Source organism: Schistocerca nitens, chromosome 5 (genome assembly GCF_023898315.1).
Source record: "Schistocerca nitens isolate TAMUIC-IGC-003100 chromosome 5, iqSchNite1.1, whole genome shotgun sequence".
Taxonomy (NCBI): domain Eukaryota; kingdom Metazoa; phylum Arthropoda; class Insecta; order Orthoptera; family Acrididae; genus Schistocerca; species Schistocerca nitens.
In genome coordinates this window covers 16,763,971-16,783,411 of record NC_064618.1, presented here as the reverse complement: position 1 = coordinate 16,783,411, position 19,441 = coordinate 16,763,971, and the positions used below count along the sequence as shown (strand labels likewise).

General features: G+C 39.1%; 1 protein-coding gene across 7 annotated transcripts in view; it reads right to left on the bottom strand.

Moving 5' to 3' along the window:
• LOC126260094 (kinectin-like) overlaps positions 1-19,441 on the bottom strand; it is a 353,744-nt gene that overhangs the window by 42,847 nt on the left and 291,456 nt on the right. For all 7 annotated transcript variants that reach the window (XM_049957313.1, XM_049957309.1, XM_049957310.1 and 4 more), the window contains 2 exons: positions 6,745-6,936; positions 2,591-2,743 (listed from right to left, as the gene is read on the bottom strand). In XM_049957313.1, coding sequence (XP_049813270.1) covers positions 2,591-2,743; positions 6,745-6,936 — 345 coding nt within the window. The remainder of the gene's footprint in view (positions 1-2,590; positions 2,744-6,744; positions 6,937-19,441) is intronic.

Below are 19,441 nucleotides of genomic sequence, written 5' to 3'. Positions count from 1 at the left end.
TCACTTGGGAAATACTGTCCACATTCACGTTTGCGTCTACTGAAAGAAACTGAGAGGTGCACTCAGATGCAATATGTCCAGCCCCCCCCCCCCCCCCCCCCCCCGCCTCTTAAACACACAAACCCGAGTGGTTGCATGTTGTCCAAGGGCTGGGGCATACAGCCTGCTCATGTTGAACAAAACAATATGGGCATGATGGCAGACGAGCATGCAATGGTTGTGACGTTGACTGCTGCTGCTGCTGCTGCTGCTGCTGCTGCTGCTGCCCCATGCGGTATGGAGGCTGTAGTTGCACACCTGTGATGTCTTCCCTGTGAGTTAACCGACAGTGACTGTAGAGGAGAAGAAGTAAGTAACGGTGGCTACTTCACATCACGCTTCTATCTTATTTCCTGCTGCCCTAGATACTTCAAAAGACTGAGCAATGTTCAGAACATCTGTGAGAGAAGGAGCTTCACTCTGAAAGCATGTTCATAAAATTCCCTACCAGGGATATGGTGTCTTGCAGCATCATGAACCATCCTATCAGCATACAAGTCCCAATGGCCCTCAGTAACAAACTGGCAATGATGGGTAAGCCCACAAAGTTCCACTGACTGAGCTCTATACGACTGCTATGGCCACTTTTGATGACAGTAGAACTCAACACAAGCAACTACAATGCGAGTACATCTGCAATAATAATTACAGAGCAACTGACACTGTCTGTTAACAAAGAGACTGGCAGACGCAGGAAGAGGAGCTGGCTGGTACAAAAGGTGGTAAATACGAGGAGAAATTATGACAAAAATAAAGATTTACAAAAGTTGGTGTTGGCAACTCACAAAGCTCAAAAATGTTGCCAAATGTGTTTTTCATACGCATCCCAATGTTTCACAGAATCGTCATTCAGAGAAAAAGGCGTGGTTGTGCCAACTGCAGTGGAAGCTGGTGCATAAACAAGGCTGCCAAATTGTTTAGTGCCACAGCGAGAGCTCACTGTTGTTGAAGAAGAGATTGAAGAAATATTTCACTGAAATGTTGGTTGTGTAGTGAACAAAAAACATGGAGTAGAATACCACACTTGTCATCAAGCATGTTGAAACATTGCACAAACACAATGTCAGAAGTAACACCAATCAAGTTTTAATTGTGCTTCCACATTAAGAGAGTCACAATAACTTTGAATAAAGTATACAACAGTACAGAGTCTCTTAACTATAGAAAGCATCAATATACAATAAGCAAGTGAACATAAGCGAGGCAGAGGGCTAGTGTGAATACGCATAGCACTTCTTGTGCTGTCTCTCCAGGTTGAAAGTACGACTTCTCCAGACTAGCTGTAGAGGCACTCAAACAGCGCGCTGTTTGATTGTGCCCACTCACGCCATAGGATTACAAGAAACTTGATTTTAAGATGATCCTGAGGAAGTTAAATTCTTTCCCCAAATGAACACACCTTTTTTTCAACCTAACCAGCAGCAACTTTCCTGCTCCATAATTCTCATCTGCCTTTAATAATTTGTGAAGAATGAATCCCAATACTAGCAAGGACTTTTCTAGATGTATAAAACAATTTCAGAGGTTATTAGGGGATTGTCTTTCAAAAAATGTCAATACTTTGGTGATAAGGAATTGCTCTTTCTATCATGAAAGCATTTTCATTTCGTCCTATTTCTGCATATTTCAACTGATAACAACATGAAAATTAAAACAGGCAAGCAATGGAGAAATGGACCATTTTTTTTTACTATTAATTAATTTTACTTTTCTCCCACTGACAATACAAACAACAATGCACACAGTGAATGCCTGTGTATTTTGCAGGAAGTTCTACTTAACTTTCTCTATTTTCTGTGTGCTACTCAATATCTCATTTTTGGCAAGCAGGCTATGATTACTATGAAATACAATTAAATAACTATTGTGCAGTAAACAACTGACACTATGTGCGGGAATAACATATTATGAATGGATATATGCAAAAATTTTAACCCTCTAGAAAAGAAAGCTAACTCTTCTCTCACGAAAATATTGAATCAGAAGCTTTAAAAAAAAAATGGGGACGACATTACGTATGATTAATGTAGCTTATGTGAAGATCCTAAATTTTTATCGGTTACTGCACTATTTAAACCCTGCTAAAAGAACATTTAAGTAGGAAAAGGGATGATGATGATGAAGAAAGAGGACAATGATATTGACTGTGAGGATGATTGTTCGTTTTGTAGTCTGCCATTTCTGCAGCAAAAGTTGTTTTTTCCCCTGTCACCCTCCTTCTTCATAATGACTATACCAGTGACAAGCTGGATTCCAGATTTACTCCAAAACCAATAGCTTTTTCGCTATTCTCCATTTTCCCCTGGACATTTCAAAATGATAACTTTTTAAACTTCTGTTACACAGTCCAATTCCTTTCAGTGTTTAACAAGGCTAAAAGCGCACAGAGTACAGAAGTGGATAATCACCCTGTACTAAGCTTGACTGTTTTAATTGTTCATTGACAGAATGAGAGAGAGAGAGAGAGAAAAGAGAGAGAGAGAGAGAGAGAGAGAGAGAGAGAGAATTCCCGACATTGCAAAAATTCATGAAATTAAATTTGAGATGGTACCTCTTCTGGTCTGGAAGCATTTTCCTTGAATGCTAGTAACCTATCTCGTTCTTCACGAAGTTGGTCCAATTCAGTTTCTTTCTGCTGAATCTGCTGTCTCCACCGTGCTTCTTCTTGTTCTACATGCTTTTGAAGTTTGTTAAGCATTCCTTCCTATCAACAACAAGCAAAACATTGCAACAATTACAGAAGTATTGGAAATATTATGGGATGAAAATAAGGAAATATTAGCAATACAACACAACACAGCTGAAAATTGTGTCCAATGTACACTGATATTTACCACAAATGGAATACCAAGAAGGGTAGTACACATGGCTAGCATGCAAATTATATCACAGGTTAGATATACAATAACACAAAAAATGGTGATTACATAACTGCACATATTTGAAGATTGCTCATGGTCTGAAGTCTTAAGTGCTGTTTTAGAACTTCAAAATTGGTGCATGGAATAAAATAGGGTCGAATTATGTTTATGGGTCCAAAACAGTAGTTGGTGGAGACCCACAAATAACAAGTTGTCAACTGTCCCCAGCATGTTCAACGGATAACATCTTGAGTAAACATGCAGTCCAGGAAAGCAGTGGTTTCAGTGATACTTTGAAGAATACTCAAACCAACTCTCTGAGGCTGAGCAATGTCGTCCTTAAATTTGAGATGTTGAATTATCTAAAGGGTGAACAGCACCTAAGGCTTAAAAATCTCCACTATTTAGCAGTTGTCTTTCAGATTCCTATCGTTATTGTAAAGCTACATCCAACAATACTGCAAAAGTCATCACCCTTGGCATATTCTCACTATGTTTAATGATACGAGCTACCAGGCTGCACCTTAGAAATGTTTGGCCATGCCATTAAACAGTTTGAAACCAAACTTGCATATGCACATAAATGCCAACTTTCGAGCACTTATGTTGCTGTGGTAGATTGCGATCTTTACCTACGGTGAAAGTGGCTCCCAAAACAATAACTCTTGTACACAACTTTTAAGACAGTACCTTGCTACACAAAGACAAAACTCCTGTACCTACAGCCACTTACAGGAAGTTGGCATTGCACCAAGAAACTGCATTGCTGAATGTTATCCTATAGGGCTCAGATTAGAAACTCCTATGAACCCTTACAGAGATCCAATCTCCCCAAGATGCATTTTTCAGTCCTGTATATGCAAGCAACTTTTGTGCCTAGCTTTGCACACTGCTGAATCACATTATTATGAGCATCTAATAATATCCATGTCATCATTTCCAGTATATGCAGCACGTAAATGAATTGGGAGTCAATTAATTGGGTGTTGATAGAGCTCAATGGGAGTCTGAAGCAACCCTCCCTATAATACTCCTTTAAGTTGTTGTAAGGTGAATTGCAGAATATTCATGAAGTGCACATAACAGCACGCATCGTTCATGTTGAGGAGACAGAAAAGACACCCAAGTTAACTCATCAAGAGCACTGAAGGAAAAGCCATAGGCTGCACTTAAAGTATCTAGGGGGTGGCAGAACATGGTCAGTCTACTTGTCAACGGTACTCAAATCTTGAGGAAGAAACCTATATGCAAGTTTTCCTGCTTCTAGAAATCATCCCTTCTGCAATATAAAATACTGTGTCCCTTGTTCATAAAGTTCTACAAAGCAGAAATGTGTGTGTGTGTGTGTGTGTGTGTGTGTGTGTGTGTGTGTGTGTGTGTGTGTGAACATTAACATACATGAACTATGAACTACAATTACCTTACTGTCCTTCGAAATAGTCACCTCCCAAAACTTTGCACCACTGAGCTCTACGTTACATGTCCCGGAAACTTTGTATGAAGTCTTCCTTTAGGATGGCATTCAAAAGTTGCGTCACGTTTGGTTGGATGTCAGGAATATCGTAAAATCTCTTTCCTTTCAAAGTGAGCTTGAGTCAAGGGAATAGGAAGAAGTCTGGAGGATTGAGATCTGGGGAGTATGGTGGATATTCAAGTTGCACCATCCCCTTTTTAGCCAGAAACTGTTTGACGATATTGGCTGTGTGTGGGCAAGAGTTGTCGTGAAGAAAAACCAGGAACCTTGTTGTAGTACTGGGGTCCTATCCTGCGTGGAACGGGTCAAAATTTCAACATACCGAGCAGCGTACGACGTCGTTCCCTCAGGTAGAAATTCCTTGTGGACAATGCCTTAGCCTATCAAAAAAGGTGGTGAGCATTGTTTTGATGCGTGATTTTTTGGCTCTGACCTTGTTTCGTTGAGGTGATGTCTGAGAACACCATTCCATGCTTTGCCATTTTGTTTCAGGGTCATACTGGAAACACCAGGTTTCATCCTCAGTTCAAGAAATTGGGTGTCGCATCCACCATTTTGACAGAATGCTGTGAAACCTCTAAATGTGCCTGCTTCTGACGGTCAGTCAAGTGATGTGGCACAAGATGACAACACATTTCCCTCTTCCCTGACTCCTGGGTAAGGATTTGTCGCTTGGATTCACAGTTTATTTGCATTTCATCCTGGTCGTTTGTGATTAATGTACTCACTAACTCAATGTTTTTGTCACTGACAGCGATTGCCAATCATCCACTTCGGGGATTGTCAGAAATACTTTCCCGGCCTCCTTGAAAATGGGCGAATCACTCGTACACACACTTCATGGACAGTGCTCGATCCCCATAAACACATACCAGCATTGCAAGCTTTTCTTTCAGTGCCTTGCCAAGCTTAAAACAAAATTTTAAATTGATCCTTTGCTTGTTCATGGCCCTGTTCTCAGTTCAGAACTAGCGCACTAAACAAGCACTTCATCTAACAGGTCTAACACATGATGCTAAACTGAACTACGGTGGGGGGGGGGGGGGGGCAGTTGTCAACACTGGCCACTACGCAGGTGCAGCATTGTGAGTCGCCAGTGTTGCCTGATCGACTGTTCAGACTTCATTTACTGAACTTTATTGTCAAAGGTTGTATTTTCCAAGACAGTGTTTTTAATTGTGCCTCTCTGCCACCTAATGCATGCTAAATATGGTGAGTATAATACTGTTCTAATTCATATTGTTATTCTGTTTCAGATTTTTGATTGATTACAAATTCTGTGACAGTCACTAATGAGGACTCCGTTTTTTATCCTTCACAACATGTATTTCCCAGACATACAAGTAATCAGAAATGAACCACAAAAGTATTGAATGATATGCACATAATCCAAATAATTCACTACAGTTTTTGTAACACTTTAATACCAATTAATTAAGGCAATATTGAAAAAAAAAGAAGACATTGTCACTAGTATATCCTACCAACGTCACAGCCATCTTCGAGACTATTTCTATTTGGCAAAGTGAATGATTATTTATACTAAAGAAAGATGGGACAAGCTCATTAATATGAATATAAATTTGACTGTTTTCAGCATCTGTAACATACTACTAAATTCAGATACACACAGATAATTGTTGTAAATGATCTCAAATGGAATTAGCAATGAAATCAGTTCCAAGGTAAAATGATTTATGTTGCAAAGGTCAGTACTAATGATGCCAAAAGTGTCCATGAAACCATGGACCTAAAAATGGGAACACTTTCACAATTATGGATGGCATAGAGGCAGCAAGGCTTAATATATCTGCAGGGGACTTCCAATCGCTTGCTGAGCCCATGCCATGTGGAGTTTCTGAACTATACTGGGCAAAAGGGGGGTCTGACATGATGTTAGGAGGTATCCCATGACCTTTGTCACCTCAGTGTATACGTGATGTGATAGTGATCACTACTTGCTAGCAGCCTCAGATAACAGAACGGCTTCTGTCTTTCCACTATATATCTTTAGTTTAAGGACAATAAGACAAAACAAGAGAAATGGTACCCCCATGAAGGACATATTACAATGTAATGAAGAGTAACTTTATGAGCTAGTAAATGGGTTTACATACTGACACACACGGGTACTGACAGAAACATGAGAAGTTTTATGTGAGATGATGTGTGTAGATGCACACTTGTGCACCTTTTCTCTTATTCATGATATCATACTAGCAACAGGCCTGTAAACTCCGACTTAAAAGTATTTAACACCAGAACTAAAAATAAAATTAAAATTACACAACATAAATTACGCAACGTAACCAAGAAAAAAAGTGATCAACTGTGATTATTGTCGTCCCTGGAATAAGTTTACAAACTTACTGTATCATCAATTATGTTCTTGTAATGAGACACAAGGGCTGTCAATTGTGAGTTTTGTTTTTCTAATTCTATGAACATCGATGAATGGTTCCTCGATCCAAAATCGGGACCTAGATCTTGCTTTTGTGACTGTAATTTGGAAATAAGATTGTGTGCTTCCTTTTCAAACTTTTCTACCCATTTCTCATGCACCTGTAACAAATAAAATATAGCTGAATCCCAAATAAAAAGAAGAGTGTAGTACACAGCCATTAGAAAAAATAAAAATCTGTTACATGCAAGCACAAACTAATGTAAACTGCTGAATGAGATTAATAATTACAAAGATACCAAATGCTATTTTAAGAAAAGAATGACAAAAAATAAACATGCACATACTGAAACCGCACAAAATTAAAAATAACAATCTGTGTTGCAAAATTAATCTGACATCTTTCTGTAGAAGATATACTTCTTACATATGCAGTAAAAAGGATGAACATTGTGCATCAACTATAAGCATGATATAAAAACTCAAAGAAAAGAATTACAGGGACTCAAACATGTATATTGTGAGGATAAACTAAAAATTGTACAAAATGCTGCAAATCATGAGGACTGTTCAAACGAAACAAATGCAAGTCTCAAAATCTTCCTCATCACATAACTGTTTATCTCATTTGGAAAAAGATAATTACTATACAAAGCACTGTCTCAACCATACGTGAAAATCAAACAGTGGTGAGCACAGAGACTCAATGTTTTAAAATTTTTGCATGTCTAAAATGAATGTTTTCATATATATATTGATCTAGTTCTATCAACTGACCTTGTAGATTATTTTCTATGCATGAGTAGAACAATGTGTGATTAAGCACTTATTTGTGAGTATCCAACATGTTGGTAATGGCATATCAGTGACAGTCCCCTTAAACACTGAATGGTACCAAGTTCTGAATGGTGGGGAAAGTAAAACAGTTTACAACTTAGCAACATCTCTACACTTCTTTCAGACATACTTATTCCTACCCTTTAATCATCCTTTTCCCTAAATATTTCTGAAGTGTGTGTTCGTATAGGATCACATTCTATGTTAACTCACCTAGGCCTCCCTGCTCAGCCATCACGGACTTCAATGAAATTTTATGCGAACATTTGCATATGTCCCTGACGAAAAATAGGAAAGTTTAACATTCGTTGAACCAATACTGGCCAAGATGTAGTCAATTGGTTGCCTCCAGGTGCAACTTCGTGCAGAGTGAGTGTGAATTTCCAGTGATGGCGCTGTTATATCTCGGGCAATATTGTGTTGCTACATGGGTACTCTTTAGATTAATAACAAGAAGAATTTTACAAGCCATATTCAACCAGAAAATTTTAGGTGAAATCACTTGAAAATACTGACACCCAAAAAAATTTCAAAGTTTAGCTTCTTATATATCAAGAACTAAAGGTGTGTTGAACGTGAACTTTGATACATAGTAACTTAACAATACAAGGTTCTCAGATACAAAGTTTCAGTAAAATGCCACTTTCTAATACTGAATAAGTCACGTGGAAAGTCAATGATTTTGTAGGGGGAAGGGACCATGTTCTATAAAACTTCCCCACCTGAGGTTATTAAAAAGTCAATTTTAACCACAAAAAAATTAAATAAAATGCATTTCATTATCCAACATAGGCTAACAATGCTATTAGTTTGAATCAAAGTTGAGCACAAAAACTGCAGCATGAAAAAAAAGTAAATTTCGTATTCTTATATGTCATAGAATAAACACATGCTGAACATGAAACTTAATACACAATGGCTCAGTAGCACATGGATGTGGAATACAAAATTTCATTCACATACTATTTTCCAGTAGTATACAAATTTGTCAAAAAGATGATTTTGTGGAAAGGTAAAAATATTGTATATTTGACACTTCATTTAAAACTACAATTTTCTATTAAAGCTTCAAAAACTAGTGTCATTCAAAATGTGTTTTAACCCCCCCCCCCCCCCCCCCACACACACACACACACAGAAAGTGAGTTCAATTTCTAACAAGGGCTAACAACGCTACATAAATTGAGGCAAAGTAGCTACAAAAATTGCATTGCGGATAAAGTTTAACTTTCGCTGTTTTATATCTTATTGATTAAAGGCATGATAAACATGAAAGTTTGGATGTGACAACTTAGCAACATGAAGTTATCCAATATGAGATGTCATTCACACACTGCTTCCTAAATTTGTATTAAATCAGTTCAGTCATGATTGTTGTAAAAATTACAAAATAGATCACATTCAATTGTATTTTAGAAAATCTGTTTTCCATATCTGATTTCAAACTTACCACACTTGGAAAGAGCATGTTTTCAAGCATTCAGAAAACTGCTTTTGACTTTCCAATGTGTGCTTAGAATAGCTGAAGGTGACCGACAAGTTTGAAGGAACGTACCATGGCAACATGCTATCTTGCAGCCACCTGTTTGTATTCTGTTGCATGTGGTTTTTATTTTTAAACTGACAATACGTTACAATACATTTTTGGTGACTGGTGACACTGTCACTACCAGTTTGAGAACATGAACCATCAACCCCATTGCCACAGGGATCACGCCCGATAGCTACAATACCAGCTGTGGTTGGACTACTTCATCCAGGTCCCCAAGCCTTTAATTTGGTTTCATAATTTAGGTCTCAAGGTCTTGTGGTAGTACCTGTCTGCTTCCAAAGCCATGTGGTAAAGCACCCTATCTCCCACTCTCAAATCTATATGAGTATTTCACAATGGCAGCAAGCAAAAAGTAATATCAATTTAAAACTACTCAACATTGCACTTTACATTTCGTGAAACTCTTGAGCCACTTTCTTCCGTTCATTTTCTGAAATTGATAATGTTGGCCAGGCAACGGTATCGAAGGAACAGAGAAGGTGGAAATGAGGTGGTGTTCTAGTACCCAATAAGTATCCTGTCTTTTTGGCCAATAAAATGAATGAGCCAGGCCTTGGGTATGCATAAATTTTATCAGTGCTTCATTTTGTTCTGATGATATGTCAATTACGTTGTAATGTTGAGAAGTTTAAAATAAAAACAGCGCGCGCATGGCTGCCCCCCCCCCCCCCCCCACACCTGTGCACCCCAGCCAGCAGAATGTACGTGCACAGGTGTGTGTGTGAGTGTGTGTGTGTGTGTGTGTGTGTGTGTGTGTGTGTGGGCGTGCGCGCCAAGCTAATCACAGGATTTCTTCCAGGGGCTAGCAAAGTTTCTGTTCTCTTGTGTGTGAGTGTGTGTGTGTGTGTGTGTGTGTGTGTGTGTGTGTGTGTGCCCGTTATTGAATCAGTGCTTTGCTACTTGGTAAGCAATCTCATTTACTTCTAAATATTTACAATCTGCCACAACTTCCCTTACTGTCTTCATATTATTATTTCAGCCAGAATTTCCATTATTAGGCAACCTACAAAAGTACATACATTATGCTAGCTTCTGGAATTAATAGTTCCTTTCTTGGAGATGAGATAGGTACAGATTGTGGGAGGTTATCACTTTGAATCCTGGGTCCTTCACAACATGTTTGTCACATAATTCCACATATCTTGTGTCTCTCTTAAGTACTCATGGTTACATGCTTATTTGCAAATCTGGATACATTTTTTGGAGGTAGAAAGATTCTTCTTTAATCTAACTACAAAATAAAGTAAATTTCTGAAAATTTAGCACATAAATTTTATTTAAATTTCAATACATGCCGAGTTAAGAACATTCCATATAGATTCGTGTTACTGTAATTAACAAAAATTTGTTCCTGTATGGCAAAATGTGAAACACACTGAATGAAAATAAATAAGAAAAAGACTAAAGTGATGGTGAGTGGCGCCCTGAACTACAATGAACCCATACGAATAACAATAAAGGGAGAGAAACTAGGGCAGGTTACAGAATTTAACTACTTAGGTAGCAAAATAACAGCAGATGGAAGGAGCAAAAGTGACATTAAAAACAGAATACAACTTGCCAAAATAGCATTCAATGGAAAAAGAAACTTACTGACGAGTAGAAATGTTAGTTTAGACGTAAGAAAGAGAGTCATGAAAACCTATGTGTGGAGTACAGCCCTTTACGGATGTGAAACTTGGACTAGTGGAAAAGAAGAAAAGAGAAGATTAGAGGCATTCGAAATGTGGTGCTACCGGAGAATGGAAAAAATCAGCTGGCGAGACAAGGCTACAAACGAAGATGTCCTCAGAAGAGTGAAAGAAAACAGATCTCTTTGGCGAAATATACAGAAAAGAAGAATAACCTTCATAGGTCACATTTTACGGCATAACAATTTCATTAAGAGAATATTAGAAGGAATCATTGAAGGAAGAACTCGCCGAGGACGACCTAGATTAAGCTACATTCAACAAGTAATAAATGACATCGGGTGCCAGACCTATGCAGATATGAAGAAGAAAGTTGACAAAAGAACGGAATGGCGTGCTGCTGCCAACCAACCTGTGGGTTGATAACCGAAGAAGAAGAAGAAGAAGAAGACTGACATGCACAGTTGAGCCTACTGTTAGGGCAACACCATATTGTTTCTTTCCTTGAAGACTTTCCACTGGGCAGCTTTGTTTTGTGTGCAAACTCTAGATACTCTTGTGTGATGTACCTTCTTTCCTGAGGAGGGAATTTTGTCAGCCTTTCTAGAAGTCTGGGATGTAGTAGTATGTTTTGCTTTCCGAACCCCTCACCTAATTGAAGAAGAAAATTTTCCAAATAGCAACCTTTGCCCCAGTTATTTCTAGTTTTTCAGAAGAACACACCTACCAGTTAGCTTCAACTTCAATGCCATTTATTGTTGATTCCGGGGAAAAAAAAAAAAAAAAAAGGACTGCTGCTGTCATCCCCTTCTGCCACATCTCCATTTTCTTCTTTGAATTCAGTCAATGATGGTTGCTCATTTCATTTCATGTGGTCCATCCTAATTCTGCCTCTGAAGATTTTGCAACACTAGAACATTTTCTCTTGCGTGGCAGCTATAAAGGTGTCACTACATATCAAGTACTATCTTCATTATTAGGAAGTATATTATGCACTGTTAGAGGTGGTCTAAAAACACAATTAAATATAGCTTGCGTAACAGATTTCTCAAATAAAATGACATAAAAAAATGGAATGATAGTAATAAAATAATGCTATTTTCATACCTGGGTTTGATTCAGAAGCAAAATCTGCTGTATTCGTTTCCAAAAATGCCCCTTTTGGAAGGAGTGTCTTCAAACAGTCAATTGATTTGCTTCTCGATCTCAATACTTGTCAAAAACTTAAGACATTTTTATCAAAAAACCCACTCCTAGCACAACAAGAAATGCACAAAAACTGCAGTGTCACATGTTGGTGCACAATTTCATCCAAGTGAGGATTGTCCCAGAGAACATACAAATAATTTCATAAAAACCTACATAATGGCAGCACCAAACAGAGGTCAGTTCGCAATGCAAGAAACCGAAAAAGAACCTGTGAGAACAGTGAAAACAGTAGAAGATAAACAATGTTCAGGCACAGGGCACTCACAGTGTGCCTGCCACATCAGTCATTCTCGAGCTCAGAATTCAGTGTTAAAAAGGAAGACTGAATTACTTACACCCCAGGATGAAAGAGATGCACCTGTTGTTGTAAGGGTGAGGAAGAGGAAGGTCTAAGAGGCCTTCCTTCCCTTTTTAACTTTCCCCTCCTCTGCTTCCTGAAGGAGGACTTCTTAATTCCAAAAGTTACGACAGAGTCTGTACTTTCATGTGTGTATATGGGAGTACTGATTTTTAACTTTCACTGTGGAACACATCTGCTGAAAACTAAATTTTTATCTTTGGCTAAAATGCTTTTAATTGCTTTTCCCAATTCTTTTGTCATCACAGCATTTACTTTCCTCCACAATACACCCCAAAGGGTAACTCATTCCGTGTATAACACACTAGTGATGGTTCAGTTTCACTGAAAAGTGTTGAACCAGACTCCATCCTAATACATATATCAGAACTACTACCTGTCTCCCACACCTGTAGCTGACCCGCTCATCACGTGTATCTGTTTTTTCTGATTTAAGTTTCAAACATTTTCACACACTGATCTATCTATCTATCTATCTATCTATCTATGTCCGAATCCCGCTCCAGCTACTGCCGGGTCTGGGTGGTGATGAGTCCTCTCCATTTGGCTCGGTCCTCCCACCACTTTTCTTCCTCCTCTTGCTGCCAGGTCACACCTCTCCCTTCTACAGATATTCTCACTCCCATTTTCCACCGTGTTCTTGGGTGCCCTCTAGGTCTTTTCCCATCCATATTTAGTTCTTCCATAATTTTGGGGAGTCTCTGCCCATGCACCCTTTTAACATGCCCATACCATCTTAATCTTTTTTTTTTCTCTCTCTCATACTTTCTTGTTTAAGGTCCTTTCTAATCTCTACATTCCTTACTCTGTCCATTCTTGTTTTTCCCTTAACTGCTTCTGAGAAATTTCATTTCCCCTGCTTGCAGTCTGCTCCAGTCCCTTTCTGTCATTGTCCATGTTTCTCCACCATAGGTGACAATAGGGAAGGAATAATTCTTATAAATAAGGAGTTTTGCTTTTTCTGAAACTTCCATATTACAAATCAGGTGTTTTATTGTTTGGTAGAAATTGCCTCCCTTCTGTAACCTGCTATTAATTTCGTTAGTTATTCTTCCATCCCTAGAAATTTCACTCCCTAAATAAATAACTTTCTATCATTTTGAGGGGTTCTCCATTCAAGGTAATATTTCCGCTGATCCCTTTCTCTCTTCCAAATACCATTACTTCACTCTCATCTTTATTTATTTTTAATCCATATCTTTTCATTACTTCCTTCCACGCATCAAGCTGTAACTGTACATCTACCTCTTTATCACCCCATATTACCATATGATCTGCAAAAATCATCTTTTTGTCTTTTTCTTATACTATATCTTTAACTGCCCTGTTCATTCCCTCCATCATAACATTAAAAAGTGCAGGAGATAGAATACTTCCTTGCTTAAGTACTTGTCTTATTTCGAAGCATTCAGAGTTCCCCAATGGTGTTCTAATTCTACAATTGTGTCCTCTGTACATTGTCTTTATTACATTAATGTAACCATCTTCTATATCTATCATCTTCATTTCTTCCCAGAGACTTTACCTGTTAACTGAGTCATATGCCTTTTCTATAACTATAAAAACCATTATCACCCCTTTGTTATACTCCCAACTTCTTTCTATCAGTTGACGGATAGAAAATATCAGGTCGATACTGCTTCTTCCTTTCCTAAACGCATGCTGTTCTTCACTCAACTCCTTTTCTCTTTTCACTTATTCAATTTAGTAAAATTCTTTCAAAAATCTTGGCTGTATGACTCATAAGGGTTATTCCTCTGTCGTTTTTACAACGTCTTTTATTGCCTTTCTTGAAGATGGGAACAATGTCTCCTTTTCTCCAATAATCAGGTATTGTACTATTTCTCCACACGCTTGATAGTACTCTATACAGCCCCTGCATTCCCACTGGACATGCTGCTCTTAACATGTCCACTGATACTTCATCAGGTCCTGGGGCTTTCCCTCGATTCATCTTCTTCACAGCTTTTTCCATTTCTTCCCGTGTAATTTGTCCTAATTTTGCTTCCCAACTTCTCTCAATTTCTCCATTATTTGTTGTTTCCTCATGTACCTGCTCCTCAGCATTTAACAGTTTCTTAAAATGTTCTTTCCAGAGATCTTTTATATTCCCTGGATCTTCAATCACGGTACCGTCCTCTGTTTCCATCTTTACTGGTACTTCAGAAGCCTTCCTTTTATTTTTCACCATTTTATGGAACATTTTCTTACTGCTCTTCACATCTTCAAGTTTTTTTTTGTAAACTCTTCCCATGCCTTTTCTTTGCTGTTTCCACTATTTCTTTGCACTTTTTCTTTTCCTCTATATATTTTTTATGGTCTTCGTCATTTTTAGTTTTCCACCACTTTCTCCATGCTCCATTTTTTCTTCTAACTGCTTGGATTGTGGTATCATCCCACCAACTTATCTGTCTTACTTTTTCATTTCCAGATGTTCTACCACATACTTTTTGTGCTGCTCTGACTAAAGTGTCTTTGAATAAACTCCTTTCTTTTTCTACATTGCAGAAAACTTCTTTTGGAAATTTTTGTGTAATTAATTCTCTGTACTTCTCAGCACATTCACTCTCCTTCAGTTTCCAATCCCGTATCCTCATCACTTTCTTCTGTTTTCTATTTTTCACACACTGATTCAATTTCCATTGTCCCACCAGTAATCTACGGTCTCCATCTGCACTCACACTTGGAATTACCTTCACATTTGTTACTTTCTCTTCCCATTCCCTATCTACTGTAATATAATCAATTACACTCTTGATTCTTCCATCCCAACTGTATCTGGTGATAACATGACCTTCCTCTCTTCATAAACCAGCTGTTTGCGATTTTCATTCCATTCCTCTGGCACAAATCCAGGAGTCTTTCCCCTTCTTCATTTCTGCCTCCATATCCAAAACATCCCAATACTTGCTCAAATCCCTTTCTGTCTTTGCCTACCTGTGCATTAAAATCTCCCATCACTATATTAGCACTCTCTATATGGTTTTCTAACACATTTTCAAGTCCATCTTCTTTTCTTCGCTACATCCCACTTGAGGTGCATAAATCTGGATTACTTTTAGTGTTTCTTGGAATCTCAGGTTTAAGATTATGATCCTGTCTGATATATATCTCACATTTTCAATACAGCTTTGTACGTTCTTATTCACCATCACTGCCACACCATTCCTTCCAGACTTGTTATTCCCACTCCAGTACAGTTTTCCTCCTCCTCTGAAATTCTTCTCACCTTTTCCCTTCCACTTTGTTTCGCTTAATCCCAATATATCTAACTTTCTCTCTGTTAGTACCTCTGTCATTTCTTCCATTTTTCCATTGAGGGTTAATACATTAAGGGTGCCAATATTTAGGTTATTTTTTAGTCCAGTTGTTTTCATCTTCTTGTACTGATGAATATCATCAGGTCTCCCTTCATTTGCACCAGTACTTGAAGAAGCAGTGGGGTCAAATCCCGAGTGGTTCGTTCTGAGGCTTGTCTGCGTTTTGAAAGCAATATATGAAGACTTTTCTACTAGCTTGCTAGGCCTAACACAAGAAAGGATTTTCCATTGGGGTTGTCTCCCTTAGCCTTTGGAGTTTCTCCTCCACCACAAAGCAGTGGTTCCCTTATCATTTAATCCCCAGAAAGGAGGGTTGCCTCATCTGCCATCTACACCGTTGTGAAGTCTTCCTTCTCTGCCGTCGCTGCCATTAAGGTCTTCACCTGTAACCCTGGGCATGGGTTCTGTGTTATATCCCACAGGATTGGGTCCCTGCCTAACTCAGCCATCCTAGCACTCCGGCCTACTGAAGTGTAGGATGCCCACCCCTGCGACGTGGACGCGCCAGACAGGAATTACCCCAGTGGAGGAATAGGGAAGGGGACCCTATCTTCCTGGAGCCGGGTTAATGATTGTGTATGGTGCCACAATCACACTGATATATTAGCAAAACACTTCTCTAGGCCATTCTCAAGTAGTAAAGTGACAAATGTAACCGAACAGCACAAATACGATATTGCAGTACCTGTGCCATTCAGAAGTATGATGCGACAATTCTTTCATTGTCACCATTCCATTATACAGCTTACTGTCATCTGTATTTGTAACTGCGAATACTTTTCAATATTTTGTAATGGTTACAATCATCACAGTGCTGTTCCTTTGAACATGCACGCACATTCGAAGGAATGTTGCATCATACTTCTGAATGACACAGGCACTGCAATATCATATTTATCTGCTGACACTGGGCTGGTGGAAATTAACATGTCTCCCCTGTAGTGGAATATACATATTGGACATACGACTGCAGGCTGTACACAAACAATTAAACAACATACAGAAGTTAGGGTCCTGCTGCGAGTCATACTCAGATAGCCTAACACTACGGTTATCGCTCGCAATAAGTGGGAAATCTGGGATCAAGTCCTGGTCTGGCACAATTTTTTACTGTCATCATTCCATTATACAGCTGATAGTTGTCCATATTTGCAACTGTGAATACATTTTGTGTATGAAACTGCATCAATGTTATTACTGTATAAGCACATCCCTGTCATACAATGAACATGCAAACAGCTACACAAAGTGGAGCAGCACATGTGAAAAATTAAAGGCAACTATCAGCTGTAACCAATGGTCATCAGTATAAATGTGTACTGCATCCGAACATACTGTGTCTCGGTGGCAAAGTGCCAGATTACAAATACAGAGGTCACAGGTGCCATCTCCAGTCAGGCATAGGTATTAATGTGTCACTTATTATTTATTTCACACATTTGGCAATATCAATGTACAAAATAGCGAGCTGCATCGTGGTTTGGAATGCACGTCACATTGTAGGCCTCCTATGACTGGCTAGGTAAGTCATTTCATAGATCAGAGGACAGCAACAGCATACCGACTCTACCAGTACCCTGCCTAGTAAAACACTGTGGTGGTCGAACTGACCTTTGAGTTGATAACAGCTTTATTACTTTTTTCCTTATCCAAAGATACGCATGACACGAATTATGGTAAAATAAGTTAAAACTGTTTACCAATATACAAAGTCTGTTTTTACTAAAACTGAAGGAATGGGGAATGTAGAGAAAACACAATCTATACAGATACGTTGTTTTATATTTTCAAGCTGTACTGTATTGATCCCATGCCCCTGGCAGAGCTGCCAAAGCCACGACACCTTACATTAAACTGATATACTATTCACAATTTTAAACACTGCTGACAGCAGCAACAGAAAATAAATTTTCAATGTGTAAAGTATACAGCCAACTGGTTGCATAGGTTTAATGTAGAAACCTTGATCAGACTTCAATGCCACTTGTGGTATTTTCGTCAGAAGGAAGCCACACAAATTATATGACGTTAAAATCGTAAACTTAAGTGATGAGCTAAGGAGCTCAAGTCAAACCGTAGAAAATATGGAATTAAGTCCTCCACGGAAACAGTATTATTTGACTTTCTTCTGAAGATGATACTCGTAGTGGTATTGAAACCTGGTCAAGGTCTTTATATTGGACTTTTTCACCCAGTTGGTTGTATAATTTGCCTCAAAATTCACTGCCTCAGCAAAAAAGTGAAGCACTCAGAAGGCACGGTTAGATATCAATGTAACAGTGTACATGTACAAACTATAAGGGAGGGGGAAATGATTTATAGTTACAATTTACTGCGACACGTGGAATAGTCACCATGGTGCATTAGTGTTATTACCAGGTGTTTAAGGGTACAGGAGTAGTGAGAACAGTGTAAGATGTCAAGTGATCACTGTGAAGACCTGGCAATCCATGTGCTTGGGTGAGAAGCTGATATCAGTGCCTGGCAGAGTTTGAAAGAGGGCTGGCTCATTGTGGGTCTCCATTTGGCCATCTGGTCAAATCATGCAATATCCAGATTTATGAGGCATTCGGATGTGACAGTGTAACGATGTTTGACTGCATGGGAACACAAGGGCAGTATACTTGTCGTCCAGATTTCTATCGACAAGGATCATTGTATTGTGCATTGAGTGTATTGTTACCACTTCTCATCTGCATCTGTCGTTTGAGAACAAGTAATTTACTCCCTGCAACATTCTGTGTCATCCTACACCAATGGTCAGAGACTTAGGCAGCCATGCTAGGGAATTACCAAAAAATGGTTCAAATGGTTCTAAGCACTATGGGAATTAACATCTGAGGTCATCAGTCCCCTAGACTTAGAACTACTTAAACCTAACAAACCTAAGGACATCACACATAACCATGCCCGAGGCAGGATTCGAACCTGCGACCGTAGCAGCAGCATGGTTCTGGACTGAAACGCCTAGAACCACTCGGCCACAGCAGCTGGCTAGGGAATTACCAGCCAACACATAGCTTACTGTCAGCACCACAGCACAATTGACTGCATATGGAGTGATACTGTGGCTAGGAAGCATAAGCAGCTGAAGAATGGCATTGCACTGTGGTCAGCAACTAATTGTGATTCTGCACTAGCCCGGATATGCATTGTTGGCCAACATGGTGGCGACATGGGTTGGTTGGTTGGATGCTTGAAGGGACCAGATTACTAGGTCAACAGCCCCTTTTTCCTTGAACAGACAAGCAGGTCTATATGACTGTAGATCAGAGATAGCCTACCACACAAAACACAGAAATAAAATCCCAATGTCCGCAAAGATGAGGTAAAGGACAAAAAGAAGAAAGGGAGACAGAGGAAGAAAAGCAAGAAAGGTGCCAGGTGCCCATCTAGGGACCAGCCAGAAGCCCCGCCAAATACCAGAGGTACTCTATTGCCTTGGAAAGACTAGCAACACAGATAGGGCACGCAAGAGCTAGGAGGTAGGGGGGCAGAAGGTTGGTTGGTGGGTTGATTGGTTTGTTTGGGGTATAAAGGGACCAAACTACAGGGTCATCAGTCCCTTTTACCTCATGCAAACAAAGCTCAAGAAGAGCAAGCAGCCCTCCCTTAAAGAGAGTGGTAAAAGTGTGCTTCACAAATAAAACATAAAACTAAGTCAGCCACTGGGGCATCGTCTCCTAACATAAGTGGTAGCGAGTCAGGGAGATTAAGAGTCCGCCACATGGTAGCTAGGTTGGGTCAGTCTAACAACAT